The 22,645-nt window shown below is 37.1% G+C and overlaps 3 protein-coding genes across 3 annotated transcripts; 2 read left to right on the top strand and 1 right to left on the bottom strand.

Moving 5' to 3' along the window:
• Positions 1-310: 310 nt before the first annotated feature.
• LOC145906402 (DBH-like monooxygenase protein 1 homolog) lies at positions 311-7,818 on the bottom strand. Its single transcript, XM_082993817.1, has 15 exons — positions 7,578-7,818; positions 6,612-6,722; positions 5,744-5,893; positions 5,378-5,468; positions 4,257-4,435; positions 4,045-4,122; positions 3,396-3,500; positions 2,928-3,030; positions 2,482-2,651; positions 2,210-2,304; positions 1,826-1,982; positions 1,538-1,668; positions 1,353-1,446; positions 1,040-1,141; positions 311-700 (listed from the first exon to the last, which is right to left on the bottom strand). Exons 1-15 carry the CDS (start codon positions 7,731-7,733, stop codon positions 434-436), a joined length of 1,989 nt encoding a protein of 662 aa, XP_082849943.1. The 5' UTR covers positions 7,734-7,818; the 3' UTR covers positions 311-433.
• Positions 7,819-10,367: 2,549 nt separating this feature from the next.
• On the top strand, positions 10,368-12,642 carry LOC145905915 (glyoxylate/hydroxypyruvate reductase A-like). The gene is made up of 3 exons (XM_082993240.1): positions 10,368-11,133; positions 11,345-11,592; positions 11,660-12,642. Exons 1-3 carry the CDS (start codon positions 10,673-10,675, stop codon positions 11,974-11,976), a joined length of 1,026 nt encoding a protein of 341 aa, XP_082849366.1. The 5' UTR covers positions 10,368-10,672; the 3' UTR covers positions 11,977-12,642.
• A 1,048-nt stretch (positions 12,643-13,690) lies between these two features.
• LOC145906778 (ATP-binding cassette sub-family B member 6-like) lies at positions 13,691-22,522 on the top strand. Its single transcript, XM_082994229.1, has 17 exons — positions 13,691-13,987; positions 14,055-14,222; positions 14,411-14,597; positions 14,772-14,906; positions 14,963-15,046; positions 15,240-15,372; positions 15,689-15,855; positions 16,019-16,256; positions 16,428-16,537; positions 16,669-16,734; positions 16,831-16,956; positions 17,102-17,233; positions 18,234-18,386; positions 19,152-19,330; positions 19,731-19,944; positions 20,265-20,428; positions 20,680-22,522. The coding sequence occupies exons 1-17, from the start codon at positions 13,731-13,733 to the stop codon at positions 20,777-20,779; spliced, it is 2,613 nt and encodes an 870-aa protein (XP_082850355.1). The 5' UTR covers positions 13,691-13,730; the 3' UTR covers positions 20,780-22,522.
• Positions 22,523-22,645: the final 123 nt, after the last annotated feature.

The raw sequence follows: 22,645 nt of genomic DNA, 5'->3' as shown, positions 1-22,645 counted from the left end.
GCAACAACCTTCTTTCATGATCGCAAAAGCTTGAGAAATTAAGTTTGAATTATTTTCTCGTGTCATCACAAACTCTCTGGGAAACCCTAATCTAAACTATCAATACACCCCCTTAAAAAAACATTGTTTCCCTGCAAAGTTAATTAGTTTTGGTCGAATAATTAAAAAAAAATAAACATCGTTTGTCTCAATATTCCTATTTTTTTCTTCATCGGCTCAGCTACATATACGGCTACTATATATAGGCATATTGCAATGCTACCACTTTGCCAAGAAAATAAACGTGTTTTGTGTATTATTGCAAGGCGTCAGACGCAAACGAAATACCGCTTCGATAAAACCACAGCACTGCGAGAAAGTGGCAGATAAGTAGACTACTCTAAATTGATTTTGACCTTATCGTATTGAACACACTTAATTGTTTAAAAAGATGTTAAAGCGAGAAAATTGGGTGCTTTAGTGCATACAGTACTAACAACGCTGAAGATAAACAAAAAGTTAAAAAAGTTGGTCCAGTTTGAACACTATTTGAAGTCGTTTTGGGAACGGTGGGTTTTGTTGTTGTCGTTGTTGTGACGGTGGATAACTCGCCCGCTGCCACAACCACACTGTTTGCGAAAGTGGGAGTTTGTCCAGCACAATTTCTTCCAGGACGGACGTATGGCCGCAATATATTTGGTGCGGCGACTTGTTGGTCCAGCTAAATTTGAAAAGAAAAGAAGGAAATTATGTTTCCGTTTCTTTAAGCAGAGATTCAAAAACATATGCCCCATCAGGCAGCTCTATTTGAATTTGGCAAACCTTTAAAAGTAAAGGTTTCAAAGAAAATCTTGTCTTGTTAAATCTACTTATTTCGACAATGGAAATGTATATTTTTTGTTTTGGCAATGGAATTAAAGGCTCAGAGGTTGTTTGATTCAGTTCAGGTTAAATGGAGTTTAGGCACAAAACCACCAAGGCCACAACCAAGTAGGCAAATATATTACAATCTATTACGTAGAAAGGTTATTTGAATTTTCGTGCAGGTACAACAACTGACGTTTGACGGTGTGTAGTAATTGTCTCCTTCGCAAGTTTGCGTTCGAATAAAGTTTTGCAGTGTGCGTTCAAGTTGTTGTCGGGTTGATTGCGTCCAGTTTTCCTGCGTTTTTGTATATGAGAATATTATTTAAGTACATCAAGTTAGGTATATGTCTAATGAATACAGGTCTATATTACATACAACAAACATTTGCATTGAGAATAGTTGGAAATAAAATGTCAAATGTCTGTTTTTTGGTCACTGAGATAATTTAACTGTTTATTGAAGGGTTTGGATGAGCTTTGTAAGTTACTACCGACATAAACTATACCTCATCCAAAGCTTGTCCAATGCTCTTGTTTGCGAGTTGCAATGGCTCAAGGATAATGAGGTCAAACAAAGTTTGGGGACTTGTAACGTTTGCCCTTGAAACAGGAAGAAAAATTCATAATATAGTGAAAAACGCCGCGGTTTATATGTGAACTTTTGATACAACACACACGTGCTTCGACATACCTGAAGTTTGTGAAATTGAGTGCTCTCAAAAGACTGCCTAAATTTGGCGTCGTAGTACAAGTCGTGAGTTGTATTTTCGGGTAGTAATAGGCAAAGGAAGTGCACACCTCTTGACGATTGCCATATCCTCCCTGCAAAGGTTCTGAGGTTTTAGACATTGTACACAAGCGAATAAGAAGGTTGCCATATAACAATAAAAGAGGTTTAATTTAAACTTCCTGGCTTGATTCTTTACCAAACGAATCCCACAGACAACCACATGTTCATAAATGACAAAAAACAAATTACCAGCGTGATCATTGTTCTGCTGAGCGAATCATAATCGCACACCATTTGTACGATGTCTCCGCCTTGAACGATCGTTTCGTTTTGAAGAAACTGTGTAGGCTGGTAATATGGATCGTATGTTGCGTCTTCAGCCACGGGTGCCAGTTCAGTTCCATTTCTGCAGTAAATCAAGTAGAAATTAATGTAGAGTGTGATGTGTTCAGCTATATAAGGTCTAGAAATGACCCTGATAAAACGGACCAAAGGCTTTCTATTGTAAAGCTATAAAAATCGTTTTTTTTTTGTGTAGGTTTGCTGGTGCTGAAAGAACGATGGAAGTTAGCCTTTAATGTAGCGATAGCCTATAGTTAATGAAGATGACGCTCTTATTCAGAACACACTTACCGTACGTGACGTAACTTCAGGCTACGTCCCAATATGTGACTGTTGAGAAGCACGCCGAACACGTTGAGAGACGGTTTGTTTTCTTCCAAGAGCGCCTGTGCAGAAAAAAATCTGTAAATCTGAATTTAAAAATCTGTTACCCGCATTGTGGACCGTTCTTTATAAAGCGCCGTTATTCGCTACTGTCTGCAGACCCCCCCCAAAAAAACAAATTTTATCAGTTTTCGTTTTTCAAAACCGTTGTCGACATTTTCTTCATATTTCGTACTAACCTCTTTCAGACAGTTTTCTGAACATTCACCATACGATTTAAAAGATGGAGAGCCTGGCGGTATTATTTGTTCCATGGAAGGCACAGTCATCCCAACCTCTATCACCCCTGCATCATGCTGCCTCAAACGCGTGGTATACGAAAACTCAAAACCTGAGTTGTCCGGAATATCTAGAAAAATAAGCAATGAGATGGTTAATGTCATTCATCATCAAGTATTAGCGTGTAGCTGACAATTTTATTCAAATCATCATCACATTTTCTAGTATGAATTTTCAAATAAATAAAAAGCTTGGCTCCGATGCCTGTAAACCTCAAGATTTCAAAACGATTGCAGTGATACAGCCAAGTAAGGACTACGGCAGTGGGGCGGTCCTTCCTTGTCATGTGATATGGCATAAAACATTTCTGCTTTAATCAAATTTAACAAACAGATGCATTATTTACCTGCTCGCATTGAGGGATTGTCATACAAAGTTTCCAGTAGCACGTATTGCGGATCATTTGCGCCCCCTAGCGAAAGCCCAACGTGTGGAGGAAAGAAGAACGGCTGTAGATAAGAAGATAATGTTCACGAAAACACCTACCAAGCCTTTGACAAATTGTCAAATATTTTGAGAAAAACATAAGGTTGTGTGAATTACAACGCTGGAGCAAATTTTTAGTGTAGGTTTATAATCTACTTCACAATCACAATATGTTGGACAAGTATTCTGATAAGTAAAAAAGTCACGCTATTTTCGGGCAAGTTACATAATTTTGCTAAAGACTTCAGTTTTATGAATGGAAGTGTCATATAAAATTACGTAATTTAAAAGCATGGCACGATGTTTCTTATTTAAGACCATGACATGGCATAGGAAATTTACACGCATACATAAACGTTTTCACTGTTGGACAACTAAGAATACTTACTCCACCTCCAATCGCCCAAGCGAACATCACGGAAATGCAGCTGTAGAAGTCACCTGGTATGTCCTGATGGTTGCATTCAAAACTTTGATTTACAGATGACGGATTCTGTACAAAATGACATGCTTTTTTACCGCACAGGGATTCGAACCCTTACTATTCTAAGGAACAATCCCAATCTGACGTCATAGGCGTCGATATAGGGGTGACATGTTACCCCTCACCAACACACAGGGGTGACAACGCATGCATTGCCACCCCTGGATTTTGTTTAAATTAAAAATTATTGTCAGAAAAACCACATACATTATACTATGGGTTAAACTGGTTTCAAACGACCAGTATTATCACCGTCACAATCATGACAAACACAAGTGTCTCGTGGATTGTTACGTAACAAAGTGACACGAAACGGAATTTGCGTCGTTTACCGATGTTTAGGGCGATACGACTGACGAAATGTTTTTTTGCGTGTTTCTGAAACCTGGAAAAGTCACCCTTAATATTTTACAAAACGTTAAAAAATCGACGCCTATGTCTGACGTATTAACAAATTTTTACGTATAGATTGTTGTTTGGAAACATGCTGCACAACGCTTAGAATGACTGGTGGTAACTTATTGTTTCGGTAAGTATGCGACCGTAAACTTACCAGAAGGTCAGTGGAGCATTGGTAGATGAGCATTCTTCTAATGCTACCTACGGCTAAACGGTCCATCACCGGCCACACCTGTTGTCAGAAGGTTTTTAAATAACTTTTTGTGCCGTAATTGCTTGACAAAAATTACACCCGCTTAACCGATAAATGAGATGTAGGTTCAATAAAGCGAAATAATGACTTGTATCAAAACCTCAAACCTTTACCTTTGTAACATGCACTTTGCTCCCGAAATTGGGAAGCTTGAATAGCCTGCAGTTGAGGTATGAAGCTTTGGGCGGCAGGAAAGTGCTGTTGCTGCTGATTTGGAACAAGGACTCTGTGCCATTACGGTTTGGGGCACCAGGGTTGCTGGGACCATTGATAAGCTGAATACTCTTGGCTCCTGCGTAAAATTAAATGTTGTTGAGTAATGTTAAACATTAAATTACAGACAAAGCCCATATCAATGAGATGTACATTTGAACCAATATCGCAAAATATAAACAAAATAAGGCCGCTACACACTAACACATGGCATTAATTTTGTCGGTATAGTAGGCATTCTTTGTACCATATCGTGCACTAGTGACTTCATTTGGAAATGTGGTTAATAAATTGTTGCATACAGATGGCCACTGTTTCAAACTATAAGGTCTCATCAGTGCAGCTTCATATTATTGGCTCCACTATGCGTATCATGTGGTTAAATAAGCTTGACAAAAGAATGGATAGTCGTAGAGTATACAATATTATCCAACATAATTGGACTGTCAAAAATTTGTTTCCAAATATGTAATTGTTTTGGCATTATATATAGTTTAGTTGTAGCCACATGATAATGAGTCGGTCCAAAGTTCAATGTGCACTTCGATGAACGATTGAATAAATAATTAGAACACCAAATTTGTTGGTATTATATTGTTGAAAATTTTATCACGCTTACTCGTGGTCACGTAAATCCCGAAGCACTCACACGACTGACCTAAGATGGAATGCACGGCCACATTTCCCAACTACCCATACATGGTTATGACAACAAGACAAAGATGTGCGTGTTGTTTCTATGCCATGATATGACGCAAGGGTCTGATATTTGAAAAAGTCACGCCCATTTTCAAGCAAGGTGGCGTAATCTTGCTAACTCCCCAATCATAAATAGAGGTGCCATATCAATTTTCATGTATTGCTCTAATATTTTGTTGTATTAAGTGATTTAAGACTATGCCCTGGTGTTTTGTTTCAAGATAGTGTCAGCATATGATACATAAAACTGTATTGACCTTTTTTCAGCCTGCTATGACATGTTATTACGATGGCATTGGACAATAATTAGCGTTTTTCCCACCTCGGTTTTGTTGGTGATAATCAGCTCGAGTTATGTCATTTCCACTTGGGTCCGTATTCCCGAAAGCGAAGATCACCCGAGTGGTTCCACCCTACATAGAAAACATATAACGCTTACAGTAATCTTATACAGAAAAGATTTGTTGCGATGCTTTGACAAAACGAACATCGGTCGTAATATCGATTCCAAGGACCATACTGACACATTTTACCCACGGATGAGTCAGACAGCGTATTTTTTGGCTAAACCATTCATAAACGCGTCACATCCACCTAAATGTCCCAGCTAGAGTTCACATTTCCAACAATAGAAATCACAGTGCTGTGAGCAAAGCTCCACTCAGACGAAACTTGACGTCATACTTACAGTCAATATCCAGTCATTGTCGTCGCAAGTGTCTAATAGGCGTTGAAAAGTGAGTGATGTCCATCCGCCGCTTTCGGAGCCGGCGATGAGCTTCACATTCTGGAGAGGATCCAACGGCGGGAATTCATTTTTCCCTGTACCATGCCTGTCCTTTAATAAACAACCCCGCAAGTTTGTTTGAGTGGAATACGCCATAATATATTTGTATACAGTGTGGATTTTTAAGTTTAGTTGTTTTCGATTAAATCAGTGGTATTCAAACTACTGGTCGCGACATTTGAGCCTGGAGCGATAGTTTGAATTTCCAAGGGCGTTTGTTATAATTTAAACAAAAGAAATGGAAGTTATTTTGGGAATAAATGCAGGAAATACCTCAAGTTAAGTTAGCCTTCTGGCGGAGAAATAAACATAGAATCAAACCGCCGTGATATATACCGTTGTGTAATTACATGCGTGGCACAGGGCGTAAGTCCCACCCCAAACTGTTAATAAAGCGTATTTAAATCCTGTCCTAAACCTCTGATTTCCTGTATGTGCCTCAAGTATGCAAAACTGAGCGGATAATTGACGAGAATCTGCAACACGATCGACAGGTTTGTGGCGGTTGAAAAAACGTTTTCTCAAAATTAAACATTGTCAAAAGATTTACGTTCAGTCTGACTAATATCTTAAATGGGACCTAGGTGTATGTACCAGGAACTATTAAAGAATATAATTAATAGTGGAGGTAAAATTATTTTCAACTGTTCGACTGAAGAAATCCAGTTATATATCATGGTGTAAAAATGTAGTTTATCTTTAGCATTTTAATTGAAGATTGCCAATAAACTTAAAAAACTCATTTTAACGTGGAAAAAGCCCAAATTACCGTTATGTAGGCTGTGCCGTCTTTAAACCACCCGACAATTATATCGGCGCCAATCATGTTGTTACCGGGGGAAAATCCAATCCCAATCCATCCACTTGTTTTTGCTTCCACCTACAAACACAACCCTAGTGTTCAACCGCAACTGTGGCGCAATTAAAAACCATCATTTTGATTTAATGAAGTGCTATTACCATGTTAATAGTCATATATATATGTATATATATATATATGTAAGCAAAGGTCGGCAAAGTTGTCCAGAATAAGTGTCACACCAAGCTGCACTGATGTTACCTTATGGGTCGAAACAATGGCCTTCTGTCTGTAGCTCACAGAAATAACCATGTTAAGGTTGTAGTTATTTATGTGTCGTCAGGTTTACGCTATTTTACATCTCGGGTACTAATCAGATTGGGGGTGGGGGAGGGTCAAGTCTTCGTGATATCCAGAGGTCACATAGCCAGGCCAACTTTTTTTCATGCTTATTTCTAAGAGTGTTGCTTACGTTATTTTCAAAACAATTGCTGTCTTAGAAAATACAACAGGGCGAATTTAAAAAAAGCATGCAAGTTGCGTGGTAACTGTGAAAAAAAGTATTTAAAACCCAAGAATTTCGCGGTAGCCAATACTACCAATACGTGGTCAGAGTTTTTACATAAATTGACTTTGAAGCGAAAATTGTGTCCATGAAGTTTGGGGAATGCTGCGCAAACGTTTTAGGTATATATCATGGGTAAAATAGAAAATTCCGACCCCTAATGTTTTTTCTTTACAAACCGCATGCAACATAACGTATGTGTCGTGCTTAACTCGTACTATTTTAACATCATAAAATTTTGCATGCTTTCAAGGAATAGCCAAAACAGGCAGTTACGCAAGCTGCTGTTATGTTACACACGATTGCCCAAATTAGGTATACAACCAACAGCGTTACACAAACTATAGCAATAAACTCATGTCGAAACTTACCTTGAAAAAAATCACGGTATCGTTTATTTCCCAATTCAGCTTGACCTGGAACTTGTTGTCCAGATAAACCTCATTGGTGAAAGTTATATTGCTGTTTCCATTTACAAGACTGATGAGAACGAAGGTTGCAAAAGCTTGGACCAGGCAAAAATGCATTGCACTTGATAAAGTTTTCTATACAATTTCACTAAGATATCAAGTTCTCTTGTTACACACGCCCCTGCCTTGTTCGTGTGGTGGTTTCTTACGGCCTATAGTATAGGAGACATAAAGTTGTATTGCCTGCGGGTTTCGGGATTTGTAAAGTAATTACTACCTCTCAGCATCGTATTATTGTCCATATCTGTCCATACTTCTATTTACAGTAGGCAGAAAGTGAACTTCAATTTTAGGTTTAAAACCTTTGTTGCTTGTAAAATGGGTGCTTAATAAATATTTCATAAGCATTCTGTCTCCTGTCGAAGCTGCTTGAGCGTCCACAAAACGCATACAACTGCAATTGTAAATACATCTGCCAAACAAACCTGTCCACGTCTAATGATCAGGCCTGGCACAGTGGTGTAACTTGTTGGTAACCATCCAAAATGAGCTGTCATGACTTCGCTTCCTTATTGGCACCAGCCGTGAGATACCAAAGGCTTAAATAGACAAACAAAGTTTCTTGCCTCCTGACACATGGGTGTAGCCTGGCACGACCAATTACGTAACGTTGATCACGCGTATAATCAACGCATGCATGCATTGAACGAAAAAAAATAACTTTTGTTTGCAAATTTCCTGTTGCAGGGCCACACTGGCTCTGTACGTGCATATAAGTTTATACTAACCGCCGTGTATCTATGACCGGGATAGCAAAAATAGCCTGCGGGAATACGGAGTATTGTGTCGAGCTTCTGGATTGTCACTGCCTATGTGTTAGTGGTTCAAGACCAAAAAAGAAACATTACTTGTATGGTTTGATCAAATTTATATACCTTTTTAAGCACCAAGATGAAACAAAATAAAAAATTTACGTAGTCGCAAGACTTGCTATTTTATGTACTGTGACTGCTATAGGACATATAATGTAAATTTTAACCGCTATACGCATTACGTCAACAAAGTACTATGTTCCAAATGAAGTTCTGTTTGCGTTTTGAGGAAAAAAACAAGATGTTGTACCCATATGGTGGATGTTCGTTATTACAAAATATTTACTTAAATATTGCCAGAAGAACGGCAATGGAACACATTTACTATTACCGAGTTAAAATGGTTCAAATGTCAACATCACGAAGACAACCACTGAGTTGTGCAATTTGTTCCAATACATGATGTGCGTAACCAAATCCTGATTTCCTCATGCGAACTGTCAAGTGCCAGTCAATTTAACAGCGTTAATTGTTTCCTCTACTCTGGGCTCCCTGTGTTTGTAGTCTGGTTCAGTACAACGAAACTCGCCGCAATGTTGACTCAGTAACGCATAACTGACTGGTTTTCCAAAGCGTAATTAAATGGAACAAACCTATTTATTTTAGAGGGAATATTATATTGCTGAATAGGGGTATTTTGATCCAGGGTAAAAATAGCCTTTGAATCCACGTTGCAAGATCTGAAATCTCTTAAAAATTTGATTCCCGCATTCAGCACGTCGGAATAGTTTAGGCCTAAAGAGACGCAATACATGATGATCACGGTTGTGCTGGTGCCGGAAAAATGTAGTCCAGTTCAAGGCTGAGTTCGTGAGAAGACGAAAAATTGTCAAAACATGTTGAACCGCACGGTGGCCCACAAGTGCCACCACGAAATAATAATGTATTGCGAAAAATCTATTTTGTTTTCGCGAAGCACATTTTGGCTTCGAAAATATATATATTTACAGTTCGTAAGCAGGATTTTCATTTCAAAAAATACAGTTACTTAAAATAATACTTGTAAAATAGAGTTACGTAAAATAATAGTTTAAACACGACTTTGACTCGCTTGCTCACTTGCAGCATAGAATGTTTTAGTATTCTATGCTTGCAGTGATACAATACCAAAACTTTGATGCGTCAGCGATTCTAAGTGCAATCAAGCGAAACTTTTCATGCTTGAAGGCACATCATGATTCAGCAACTCAGTACGAGATGCCCTTTGAAGAGAAAATCAAAGTAATAAACTTGTCTGGGAAACAAAACGACGAAATGGCTATATCTTTTCAGAAAGGAAAATAATTAAATTTTGACACGACATTGACAAATAAACTTAAATCTGTGTTAACATCATATAGGGCGCCTGACTCGACACAACCTCTACGGTTTATCGGTATGACGGTATCCATACTATTTTAACGAAGTGATGGTCTTTTGCGCGAAAAAACATGTTTTTAAAGTGGACGTCCGTGTCTTCTGCTTTAAAGAACAAAAAGTGTGAAATCCGTGTCCTCAGTTACATGAATTTATAGACATATTGAACTTTCTCAATGCGTTTTTATCCCTTTGGATTAAATAAGGTCCTAAAACGCGATATCCTTTTAAAAACTTCTTTTAGTTTTAGTGTATGTTGAATAATCAAGATTCATAATTGTTTCATATTGTTGCGGTTACCGGAGGTGATTTCAAGGAGATATTAAAATGTTGAAGTTTATTGGAACATTTGCAACTGGATTTATGTGTGGAGCATATGTTGCACAGAATTATGAATTGCCGAATGTTGGAAAACTTTCCCAAGAATACTGGGAACTGCTAAAAACTCGGTTGCCCAAGGAAAAAGCACCAAAAACTGATGATGATAACAAAAAGGATAGATGATAAAGTACAACACTGATATATTACTAGTGAAAAACAAACAGTTGTGAATACATTAGTATGAATGACATACTCTTAGCATTAAAATTTGGGTGTATGAATGCCTACCTCTTGCATCCATTTGTTATAAACGTCTTTCATTTTACTCGTTATTGGAGGATATCCAGACTCCAAAACTCTTTGTGACCAAAGAAAATGTCGACAAAAAGAAATTTTGTTGTTAATTTGTGAATTATAAGTAAATTTAGGTGTTTTTCTGTATGATATGAAAAAACCTGTGCACTACAAACAACTGCTGTGAAGTTTTACCATTTTTTCCGCGTACAGATGATGGAAGGCAACATTTTGGTAGGTTTGTTTATGAGCAAAGCTGAGGCTGAAGCTGTGATATCAGCTGTTGAAGAAGATACTGAATGCAAGAACCTGTCTAAATTAAAGTTTAAAAAAATTGAACATAAAGGCATGACAAAAGAAGAGCTATTGGATAACATTCAAGGAATGGAAGTGTTAGTAGCACCTCCTGATGTAATTATTGCTGCCATCAATGAACCGCCACCTAACTTAAAATGGATACACTGCACATGGGCTGGTTTGGATGATGTAGTGACGGCCATTGGATGGCAAAGAGCTAGAAAGTATCAACCTGACTTTAAAGTGACAAAAATGCAAGGGTGTTACGGGACATACATGGCAGAGTATGTGATCACAGCTGTATTGGCAATGGAAAAACAGCTTGTACAATTCATCAAAGATCAACAAAACAAGCAGTGGTGTTCTGAAATACCACGGTAATTATTAACAAAAAAAATTTAAAATGTTGAAATATTTTTTTGTGTTAAATAAGAATTATGTGTCTGAAATCAAGAGAATTAAAGCATAAAATGTGACATGAACTGTTGATATTTATCCTTTAACTAGGGTTAGCTTTATTTTAACAAGTCTACATTTTTTCCATGGCGAATTGGTTAATAGTAAATCAATGAAAGTACATTTTTGCAGTTATCGGAGCCTTAGTTCGTTGACACTTGGAGTACTTGGCTGTGGCAGCATTGGAATGGAAGTGGCAAAAAAGGTGCATGCACTTGGACTCCAGGTTTGTGCAGTAAAAAGAAGCCCACCTACTGATGAACAAAAAAAGCTGATCGGGAAGTTTTACACTATTGATCAACTGGATGAGTTTTTGGCATCCTGCGATTACATCTGCAATATTTTACCTGGCACACCAGAAACCAAGCATTTGCTTTCAGGTATATATATTCGTGAGATCTTGTTGAGCTATCTAAAAAGTCTAAGCTTTTAAATGTGTCACTACAGGTCAAAAGCTGATGGTGTGTTCCAAGAAACAACCGGTGTTTATTAATGTTGGGAGGAGCAACATTATACCGGAAGATTCTCTTCTAGAAGCTTTGGATAAAAGATGGATTTCTACTGCATTTTTGGATGTTTTTGATAAAGAACCATTGCCGTCCAGCAGCCCATTGTGGGAGCATAAAAATGTAGTTATGACACCACATGTATCTTGCTGGTACATACCAATGACTGAGTTTGGTCAAGCCATTGCTAAGTGTTTTAAGCAATATGTAAACAATGTACCTTTTACCAATGAATTTAATTGGCAAGCAGGATACTAGTTAAATTTAAATTGTATGTTTCAGACAGTTTCTTCATTTCAACATTCCCTAAACAATTATCTGAATAATTCTTTTGCAAACAACAATCAAGTGGTATATATTCAATCTTTGTTTTGTATTATTTTCCATTTTCATATATTTTTTATTATTAATTCGGAAAACATAATGACTGACCCATCTTCCTACTCATGCAGTATGCAGTTAGATTATTTTGACAACAACTCATTCCATCATTCATAGGCGCATTCAGGATGTTTAATGCTATAAGAATTTCCCCTTTGCAGTAATATGTTCGAGCTTCTGAAGATTCGAAAGCCTGTGTTTGTGCTATTCGTCACATAAAGTTTTGCAATGCATGTGTCCTAGTAACCTAGTTTCTTTTTTGGGGGAGAGTTAAATATATGTGGAACCAAACAGGGGAAAAATACATGTTAAAACATACAAACAAAACCATTTATGCAGTGCACCGCTATGCCCCATGTATATTTACGCGCGCAAAAGGTACATATACCCTAAAGTGATGCTATTTCACCTGTTAATTCATTTAACCAGCTATGCATTTATATTGTTTGGTTTCTAAATATTGTTTTCCTAACATGCAATTAACACCTCCTGTTCAAATACATATTTTGTGCAAAACACTATGCGTATTAAATGCAAGGGCATGAAAATTAATGTGATACATGGAACACAATGCTGTCACAAATAGATGTGAATATCGGAACTCACAATTTATTTGAAAATAAACAAAGAACAGCTGTATGCACCACTGAATAATGGCTCTATACCGTGCAAGGACATGTGGGGGGTATAATTAATACTTGGTTAATTTGACCGTCTGTGTACAAATTTCAAATTAAGTTTGATACCATTCGAAATCAGGGTATTTATAAGATTGTATGGTACAAAGTATTTGCTGGGTCAACTTGTAGGTTTAGGGTTATGAGAAGGTATTAATATCATATTATTTCTCAAAAATAAACATTTATATTTTCATAATTTTTATATGGTTGTAAAGTTCAGCCTGTGAACTACAGCGTATAGAAAAAAACAAGCCGCTACCTCGTAAGATGGTTGAGCTACCCGGGTCCAACATTTTGTTAACTCGTATTTTTTTGTCACCTAGCTTCTCTCTGGTTTTTAGTACTATAAAAAATAGGATATGATATGTCATTTAATGTTCGTGATATTGACGTATTAAACGTTGACAAAAATATTTACCTTCGCTTTTTACATAAAATATATATTTTTTTATATATTTTTCGCTTTTTATATATATTTTTATATCTTTTCAAAAATTTAAAGTGTAGCGGACAATCGATTCAGTTAAATGTGGGTTAAATCCACTAATTTCTATCGAACTCGAAATTATTTCAAGACACGGTTCGATGATTTTGATAAAAGGTGACTCAACAGTTTTTGCCGAACAAAGCGTGACTGCGCAGTTGCCTCCCATAGTTGTTAATTTCCTTTGTCGCTTAGTCAGTTTGAATAAACTTACAATTTCAAGGTGTTAGGTGACAGCTGTTAAATCGAAACAAGTGAGTATGGTCGGCTTGCTTCAGACAACTAATTGACATAGGTTTAGTTTAGGGACTTACAGCAGAGGTGATGTGATGTTGTGATTGTGCATGGATTGGATATGTTTGTGATTAAAGGCCATGTGTCTACTGCCATTTAATTAATTCCATGAAAACCTAATTTTGTCAGGCTAACCAGAAAGGGCTTGGTAGAATTAGGGACAATTTGTCAAAATGTCTTGGATTTCAACCCATGATAAACTGGATAAACTGCATTTTTCCCCAAGTCAAAGCGAAGCTGCTGATCTTAATGATGACAGAGTTGGAATGACACACAATTGTTCAGCCTTCTCCTATTGTGGATGCAATGAAACTCTATCACCTCTCTGGCAAGAAAATGGGATATCAAGATGTTTTTATGATACTGTGACTTCAGCCATTCTTGCTGTAGTTACTCTTGGCCTTGTTTTTCAGATTTTAAAAACAAAAAAGTAAGTGTGCTTTTTATAATATATGCACAAATTTTATCACTACTCTAATGCAAAAATTTTTATTCAGAAATGGTGTTGTGGTTGAATCAAAATATAAACCAAAGTCAGTTTGCTACAAGTTGCAAGTATTCTTTCTTGTACTTCTGTTTGTGGAACCAACAGTGCAATTCATTGTTAAATGGACAGTAATCAATGGAAACACTAGTGGGACTGATATTATGCTGTTTATAATAAGGTATTGCATCAACTTTATTTTTTTAAACTTTTTTGCTTGTTGCCTTGGGTGGTAAAATACAATGGTGAAAAATGTATAAGCATCAGAAAATATGTTTGTGACATGGAGTAATAGTAATAAAATGCCCAAACGAATTGAAGGATATCTAAAAACCAAGGGCGTTGACAATTTATGGAGAGTTTTTTTAGATCCATCAGTGTGTTTGGTAGCTTGTGGCTGCTACTGCTTGAGCGGAAGATGATGCTATTAACAATGAAAGGCCATAGTTACCTTTTATTGCTTGCATGGTCCACATTTTTGGTAATTGAGGTTGCATCTGTTATCTCATGGGATAGCAGTCATTGGTGGTTTCTTAATAAAACTGGAGATGCTCAGGTGTGTAGTTGTGATTAAAAACTCTAATTACCATACATTTTGTAAAAATAATATCACTAAAAAAATTAATGCCTAAACTATCTTTTAACTGAAAAAGAGCCTTTTACAATGGTTTGTGCATAAACCTAATTTTGCAAAGCATTTTTTGTTTACTAAAGTTACTTTAAACTATAGATTTTGCTTGGTCTGTGGGCTGGCAGACTTGTATGCACCCTCTTCCTATTTGTGGTTGGTTTTTGGGCTCCAGGAGTCCCAAAACTTACTCACTGGTTAAACATGGATGATGAGCGTGATGTAGAAAATGGAGTAGTAAGTCGGTCTTTTGTTTTACAAATTGTTTGGAATCTTTATAATTTTGTCTGCAGCAGGACCAGAGAAGAAATGAGAACCAAACTCTTGGACAACAAAGAGGAGCAACTGAATCAACTTGGGCTGGTTTGCTACAAAAGGTATTGTTGTTTTGAAAAGTATAGCAGAAATTGAAACAGTTTATTGTTAAATTACTGTTGGTTTTTGGTTAAAAAAATGCCCTGCTATACAAAGTAATTCATGATACAAATTTTTGTTGCAGAATACAGTTTTTACTTTGTTTAGTGCTTGAGCAAATTATCGTTGGTTAGTGAGTTACATTCTGTATTTCAGATAAAACTACTTTGGCCCTACATGTGGCCCACCGGGAGTTTTTTCTTGCAAATTCGTGTTATTATCTGCATTCTTCTTCTGGTGGCAGGAAGAGTTGTCAATCCCTTCGTACCAATTTACTACAAAAACATTGGTAACTCAAACTCTTGTTTAAATGAGTGGTTATTCTGGATTGGTTAACTTTTATCTATCCCCAGACTGTTTTTAGATTTGCACATTTTGCCCATTGTAACACTTTTTTTAGGGTTGATTTGGCAGATTTAGTCCACAAATCTGTACAATAATATAAATGTAAATTATGTTACCCAAATTTTTTTTCCTATTTCATAATTTTATTCTGAAATTGCAGTAATATAAAATATTTTTCCACTTATCAAAGGCTTAATTTGTTGAAATGAATCCCTTTTGCTTTTGGGAGGGAGTACACTCATGTGCATCCTATTTTCCAGTCAATTCCCTCACTAATGGTGATCCTTGGAGTGTAGTGTGGGTACAAGTAATTGCCTATGTTGGACTTAAATGCCTCCAAGGCAGTGGCTTGTCTGGGGGCCTTTTGAATGGATTGCGTACTTTTTTCTGGATTCGTGTTCAACAATATACCAACCGTCACGTACAGGTAACAACTTTAGTATTTTTTAATATTTTTCATGTAGCTTAACTTTACACATGGAAATTGTGGTTTCAGAAAAGGCATATGAACAATTACTATTGTACAATTGAGTCAACCAATTCTTTTTTTGGTGTACTGATCAAAAAGTAACATAAAAATTATTTTTTAGACAAAACTGTTCGGCCATCTGCATTCTTTGTCCTTACGCTGGCATTTGTCTCGAAAAACCGGAGAGGTTCTTCGCTCTATCGACCGCGGTACAACAAGCATCAACAATCTACTTTCCTATTTTGTGTTCCAAATCTTGCCAACCGTCTTTGACATCATAATTGCTATTGTTTACTTCATATCGTCGTTTAACGCCTGGTTCGGTTTGATTGTCTTCATTTGCTTGACACTTTACATGGGTAAGACAACTGCGAAAAAATCCGCTGTTTTTACCTACCATTCTCGTGCAAACTTAAAAGGGCAACAACCACCAATCGTCCATGTTTTTATTGTTCGTGTTAGTATTTGTTTCTGGGCTAATAAAACTGGATTATAAATGTATAAAACTATTTAAACATTCACATTTTTAGCTGCGACAATCATAATTACCGAATGGAGAACGAAATTTCGACGTGAAATGAACACCAAAGATAACAAAGCCAAGCAACGTGCTATCGACTCATTGCTCAACTTTGAAACTGTAAGCAGGACAATTCGCAGAAAAAATATTGTAACCAGAAGTTCTAATTGTATTTCAGTGTATTTATGCTGTGTTTTTGATGTGATGCAACTGCTAATATAGCTGTTTGGTATTTTTTTTCTTTCTTTAAGGTCAAATATTACAACGCTGAGGAATACGAAGTCAAACGTTTTCACGAAGCTATTGTGGATTATCAGGTATAGAAATAACTTTGTTGATGATTAATTTGAAGTTGTGTAAATTCGCAACCTAAGGCCGTGGAGTTATTTACAAATTCCTCTGTTACATTCCAGACTTCAGAGTACCTTACCAACTCCTCGCTGGTTGTACTGAATTTAACCCAGATGGTAATTATCAATATTGGACTACTGGCCGGAAGCATGCTTTGCGCTAAATACGTCATGGATGGAACCTTTCAGGCAAGAACTTTTCTCCCACGTTGCGTAACCAGATGATGGTTAACAATTTCCAGCTATATTTTGCATTTCGTGCGAGAAACCGTTTCCATAAGATCTGCACGTTTTCAACAAGAAAATTGTCAAAGCTTTTTGTATTATTTTGTAGATTGGAGATTTTGTACTTTTTGGAACGTACATTGTTCAGCTTTATACGCCCCTCGGATTTTTCGGTACCTACTATCGCATGATACAGACCAGCTTTATTGACATGGAAAACATGTTTGATCTCTTCGATGAGGTATGTTGCTTACAAAACACTACTACTGCAAACCAGTATTACTGTAGAAAATCTGTTTTTTCTGCATTAACTATGTTGAAAAAATTTTCAACCATAGTTTATTGCATTTAGCCAAAATAAAGTCTTCGTTCTCACATATGTTGAACGAAATGAATCCCAGGTCGATGTTTGTTGTTGCGGTTTGTGTTTAAAGTTTGCCTAAATACAGGTTAGCGATCATTTATGCCAGAACCATTTACCCAACAACAAAACATAGCGCAAAATAAAGTAAGAAAAGAACCTTTTCGTCCTAATCCTGGCCACGGGAGTGGGTGTGTCGCAGCAAACAGACAGTTCAAAGGTTGTGTTTGTTGACAAACAAGCGCTGCACAACAGTTTAAACTTAGAGGTAAAAAAACAAACTGCCGAGTCACGTTGTTTCCTCGCGACAAAATCGCTGAGTCACGTTTTGTTTAATTAGTTCACAGTTTTCTTAACCCATAGAAAGAGAGCTAAGGGTCCACACTCCACAGTGATCTATCAGAGGAGTTTACACCTCAAACAAAAATACTTTCAGTAATGATATTCATTGTATGGGGATATCGCCAAGAAAAATGTTTATTATAGGTAATTGGGGTCCACAGAGTTCACCAAATTGGCTTGAAGGTAAACATACCCAAACAAGTTGAAAACCCCCCAAATTAGTTGTTTTGTTGTTGGGAACTGTAGTTACATCAAATTATCACATTATTATCGTACCTGTGTTAGCAATGCCTATATTTATATGCAAAATATACTGCTCTTCTGGCATACAATTAACGCATTGAATGGTCATATTCAGCGAGACAAAACCCTGATGAAGTCTCGCTGAATGGCAGACGAAACGTCGTAATAATACAGTACGTTAATTTTATGCCAGAACAGCAGTATATTTTACATTGCAATATGCCTGGCAGCAATAGGGAGTTTCATAATATTTATATGGTTACGACTATATTTTATGGACAAACAAATATTACAGGGACAAGAAATAGTTGATGTTGAGGAAGCAGTTCGTCTTTCGATCGACGCCGGCACCGTTGAGTTTGACGACGTCTGTTTCCATTACGCCCCAGAGAAACAAATCCTCAAGAATATTTCCTTCTCTGTGGGACCTGGTCAAACATACGCGCTGGTTAGTGCACGTTAATTTTTTCAACATGGCGAGGAATTCCGCTGGTTGGGTTGCTACCGACACACGCCGCTGACTTACTTTTGGTCTATCTGGGTATGCGGACATGCTAGAACGCTTACAAAAATTCGGCTGTTCTTGTTGCTTTGGACCAGTGATTCCCAAAGCGGGTTTCGCGGAACTCTCAGGTTCCATGACAAAAAATGAGGGATTTCACGATACTATTTGGTTTTAAGGAACATGTCCATTGAGTCTTTGGTGGTCCCTTGTCAACTTTATAACTTTTCCGGGTTTTGTGGCCAAAAATGTTTTGGGAAACACTGATTTATAAAATGTTATAGTTTTTTCTGCTTTTTATGATTTGAAATAAGGTTATGTCCCCAGTAAGATTGAGACAGACAAAATTTCTCGGGATCCAGGTTTCAATTCTTTGATTTGTCGCTGCATAAATTGACATCGCAAACTTTATTAAGCTACGCACGATTGTTTCACAGACAGCGGTTTTCTGAACCCGCTAATTGATGATTTTGTTACCAAAGCAATCAACCCAAAATTTGCAACTGTGTTCTTTTTATATTTTGGATTTGTCAGGTTACATTACTAAATCTAAAAATAACATAATTTGCAACTGTGTTGTTTTTGCCACACCGGGATTTGAACCCTGGACATCCTGGGCACGAATTACGATCAGGTTTTCTGCTAGGTACATAAGTCGGGCGCTTGGTCGATGCTGCCAATCTACCGCCTATAATTTGCTCCTGTCTTAAGGTTGGACCCTCGGGTTCGGGCAAGAGCACCATCATGCGGTTGCTTTTCCGATTCTACGACATCCAATCCGGCGTCATCAAGCTCGACGGGCGTGACATCAGCACTGTGACGCAAGAATCCCTCCGCGCGTGTATCGGTGTTGTTCCGCAAGACACGGTCCTTTTCAACGACAACATCATGTTAGTTTTTACTTTGCAATAATGTTTGTGTTGAATTCTGGCTATGGTAAAGTAGTTGGAAATATGTATATACATGTTTGAACTGTGGTTGACTAAAACCGAAAACAACTTTCACTGGACAGTTGTTTATTAGAGTATTCTGGTTGTACTAATTTGTAAATTTAAATTTAACTTGTTTTAAGTACTTCAGCATGCTAAATTCTTGTTTGTTTTTTGCCAAATTCACACGACACAATGCAGGTTTTTACTTAATTCTATTACAAACTTCTTTGTGTGCTACACTATACATAAAAGCAAGTTGTAAATTTGCAAAGCTTTATTGCCGGTATTCCAAAGTATCTAAGACTAATACTAAACCCGAATCCAGTAACTGACATGACCGAATCATCCAATATTCAAGGAATAACATTCGTTACGGTCGAGTGACCGCAACCAATGAGGAAGTCAAAGAATCGGCGGTCTCATCCGATATTCACCACCGCATTGTCAACATGCCAGATCAATATGAAACTATGGTTGGCGAAAGAGGTTTGAAACTAAGTGGTGGAGAGAAGCAACGTGTCGCAATTGCAAGGACCCTCTTAAAGGCGCCTAGCATTGTACTTTTGGATGAGGTGAGTAAAAATATAATTCAAAACTAAACTTGGTCCTGGAGGTTGGTGTATGGATCAGCATCAATGTATTAACAAACATAAACCTGTTAAAGTGATTTTTGCTGAGGCGTTCTATTGTATATTTGAGGTTTTAGGCTACAAGAGAACTTAATAAGTAACTCTTTTTATGCTTGCCGAATTAATTATTTAATAAAAGCATATTTTCCGCGACTGCCGTAAAAAGATAACATCAGGACGTGCTCATATTCATAAAGTTTGGACCTTAAGTTCTATTCCAAATTATGCCATGAGACCGAACATTTTATTGTATTTCTTCCAAGGCCACCTCTGCATTGGACACAACCACTGAGCGGAACATCCAGGCCTCCCTAGCGCGTGTCTGCGCAGGCAGAACTTCTATTGTGATCGCCCACAGACTCTCAACCATCGTCAACGCTGACTGTATTCTTGTAATCAAGGATGGCGAAATTGTTGAACGTGGAAGGTAATATCACAGCATAGTGCGGAAACTTGTATATTGTGATTACGAAACGATGACTGATTAGTTACAAGAAATGCCTGTAAAATAGTAATTCTGTTGTAATTATTCCCTGTGCGTCCTAATTTCGGCTTCAAATGAATTCTTCGGACAATCGTATGATTTCTGTAGACATTTGTATTATTTTATGAATAATTGTATGATTTCTATGGCCAATTGTATGATTTCTGTGGACAAATGTATGATTTCTATCGCAGTCATGACGACTTGGTGGACATGGAGGGAGTTTACAGCGAAATGTGGCAACAACAACTCACGGAAACTCCCGAGCTCGGAAAGGAGGCCAAGACTGATTGACAAATTTAACTTTTCAACTCGGCACCGGCACTGAAATACCAACACATTCAACCGATTGGATCAAGTCTTTTTCGCGTATTTCATGCCGCTGAGAAATTATCAGGCACTGAGATACTTGTTTTTTAGGCATTACATTATTTTTGTGCTTTGTGTCGTAGCTTGTCGTTTTGTGACATTCAAGCCTTTGTTGTGGTTCAATGTGATTATCAGTAGGCATGTACAACTTTTTATGCTGGGGACTGGACACTTTTTATTACGTTTTTTTTAATTGAGAATTTGATGGTATCAATTATGCCTTGCTGGTTGACGAACATGTTAGTTGCAACGTTTTGCAAGATGTGCTCTAATACACCAAAACATCATAACAATGTAACGCGAAAAATAATTATTTAAACGACAACTTTTGAATCGTTGCCTTTTGAACACCAAACTATGTAAAGATCATATTCTCTGTATCTATGTCTGTGTGTGAAAAAAAGGGGAAATTAGCTTAATTTGAAATTTATTCAAATAAACAAAATCAACGTTTTAAAATTTTAATTTCGTACCTGTGTGCGCCAGTAGAAATTTGTTTAAAAATGTTATTTTCATCAAGCGTCTTTCGAAAATTCGCAGTATAGAAGCGGTGTGTTATATCCGACCTTCGAGGTCATACACTTGTTTTATAGTAGTCTGTGCAAGGTACTGTCCATAATCCATATATACACAACAATGACCAAGACTGTGTTGCGTTGCACAGCGTGGTGACAATCGTTTTTATGCGAAACACTTCTCTGTGACAATTTTATTGTTAGATTTTGTAAAATGCACGAAACAATTAAGTAAAACGCAATATCTGCTTAGGTAAAATTTCGTATCGCTTTTTCGGCATTTTCCAACGTAACTGCTGATGCATTCGCTGTGTCTTAACTTGGCTTCGATTCAAACCTTACAATAATATTTAGTAGTACATGTATTCCAATATCTATTTTATTGCCCATAGACAATGTTATTTTGGAAACACAACGATTTTTTGAATAGATGATAGCAAGAAAACCACGATGGCACGGGATTATGATTAAGCATCAATGTTCTTGTGCGTGGTAAACCCTGTATCTGCACCTTTACCTTATCTTGAGCAATTGCGTTTTCCCTTTAAGCCTTTGTTTCGCCTAAATTTACTTTTGTTACTGACGAAACATTTGGTTCCCAATTCTGTTAGAACGTTATTGAATTCTGATTACAACCATGCACGTGTCTGTATATGTTTGTGCTCACCATATTCCCGCCGCCATAGAATGTACCTTGTCATAAACTTCAAAACAGTTGCTGAAAATAGTACTTTGATAAGTTAAAGTGGAGTTCCAGTGTATATATACTACCGATATATAAATATAGCACGTGTTTTTAACCTCGACTTACACATACTAATCCATTGTTTTCGCGTTTCATGTGTCTTGTTGTGCTCATCACCCCACAGACGGTAATTTTTTGAATACTTTTTAATTCCAACAGCATTTTCTAAAGCGACTGCAATAAGTCCTTATTACCTAATTGTGCTTGTTGATTTTAATCCAACATTACGAGAAAAGCAATCCTGTTGCCCTTTCACCTGAACTAAGATTTCTATCCATATATTTGTAGATTTTTGACGTCAAGCTTGTCTATTTTTTGTGCAGCACTGCGCTTTGTTCAACTTAACCTTGTGTATATATACGTGTGTGACAGCTTTGCTTATACAGTGTTGCTAATTTTAAATAAAATGCCAGCCATGCCCTGTCCACTTACTATTTAAGCCACTTTAACCAGGGATAATGCTTGCGCTTATGACTACGAACCACGAAGCATTTTTTTATAGTTTGATTTCAACTACATTTGTTGATATTT

The sequence above is a fragment of the Ascidia mentula genome, chromosome 6, assembly GCF_947561715.1.
Source record: "Ascidia mentula chromosome 6, kaAscMent1.1, whole genome shotgun sequence".
NCBI lineage: Eukaryota > Metazoa > Chordata > Ascidiacea > Phlebobranchia > Ascidiidae > Ascidia > Ascidia mentula.
The sequence above is the reverse complement of the archived record's forward strand: the minus strand, read 5'-3'. Positions and strand labels throughout refer to the sequence as shown.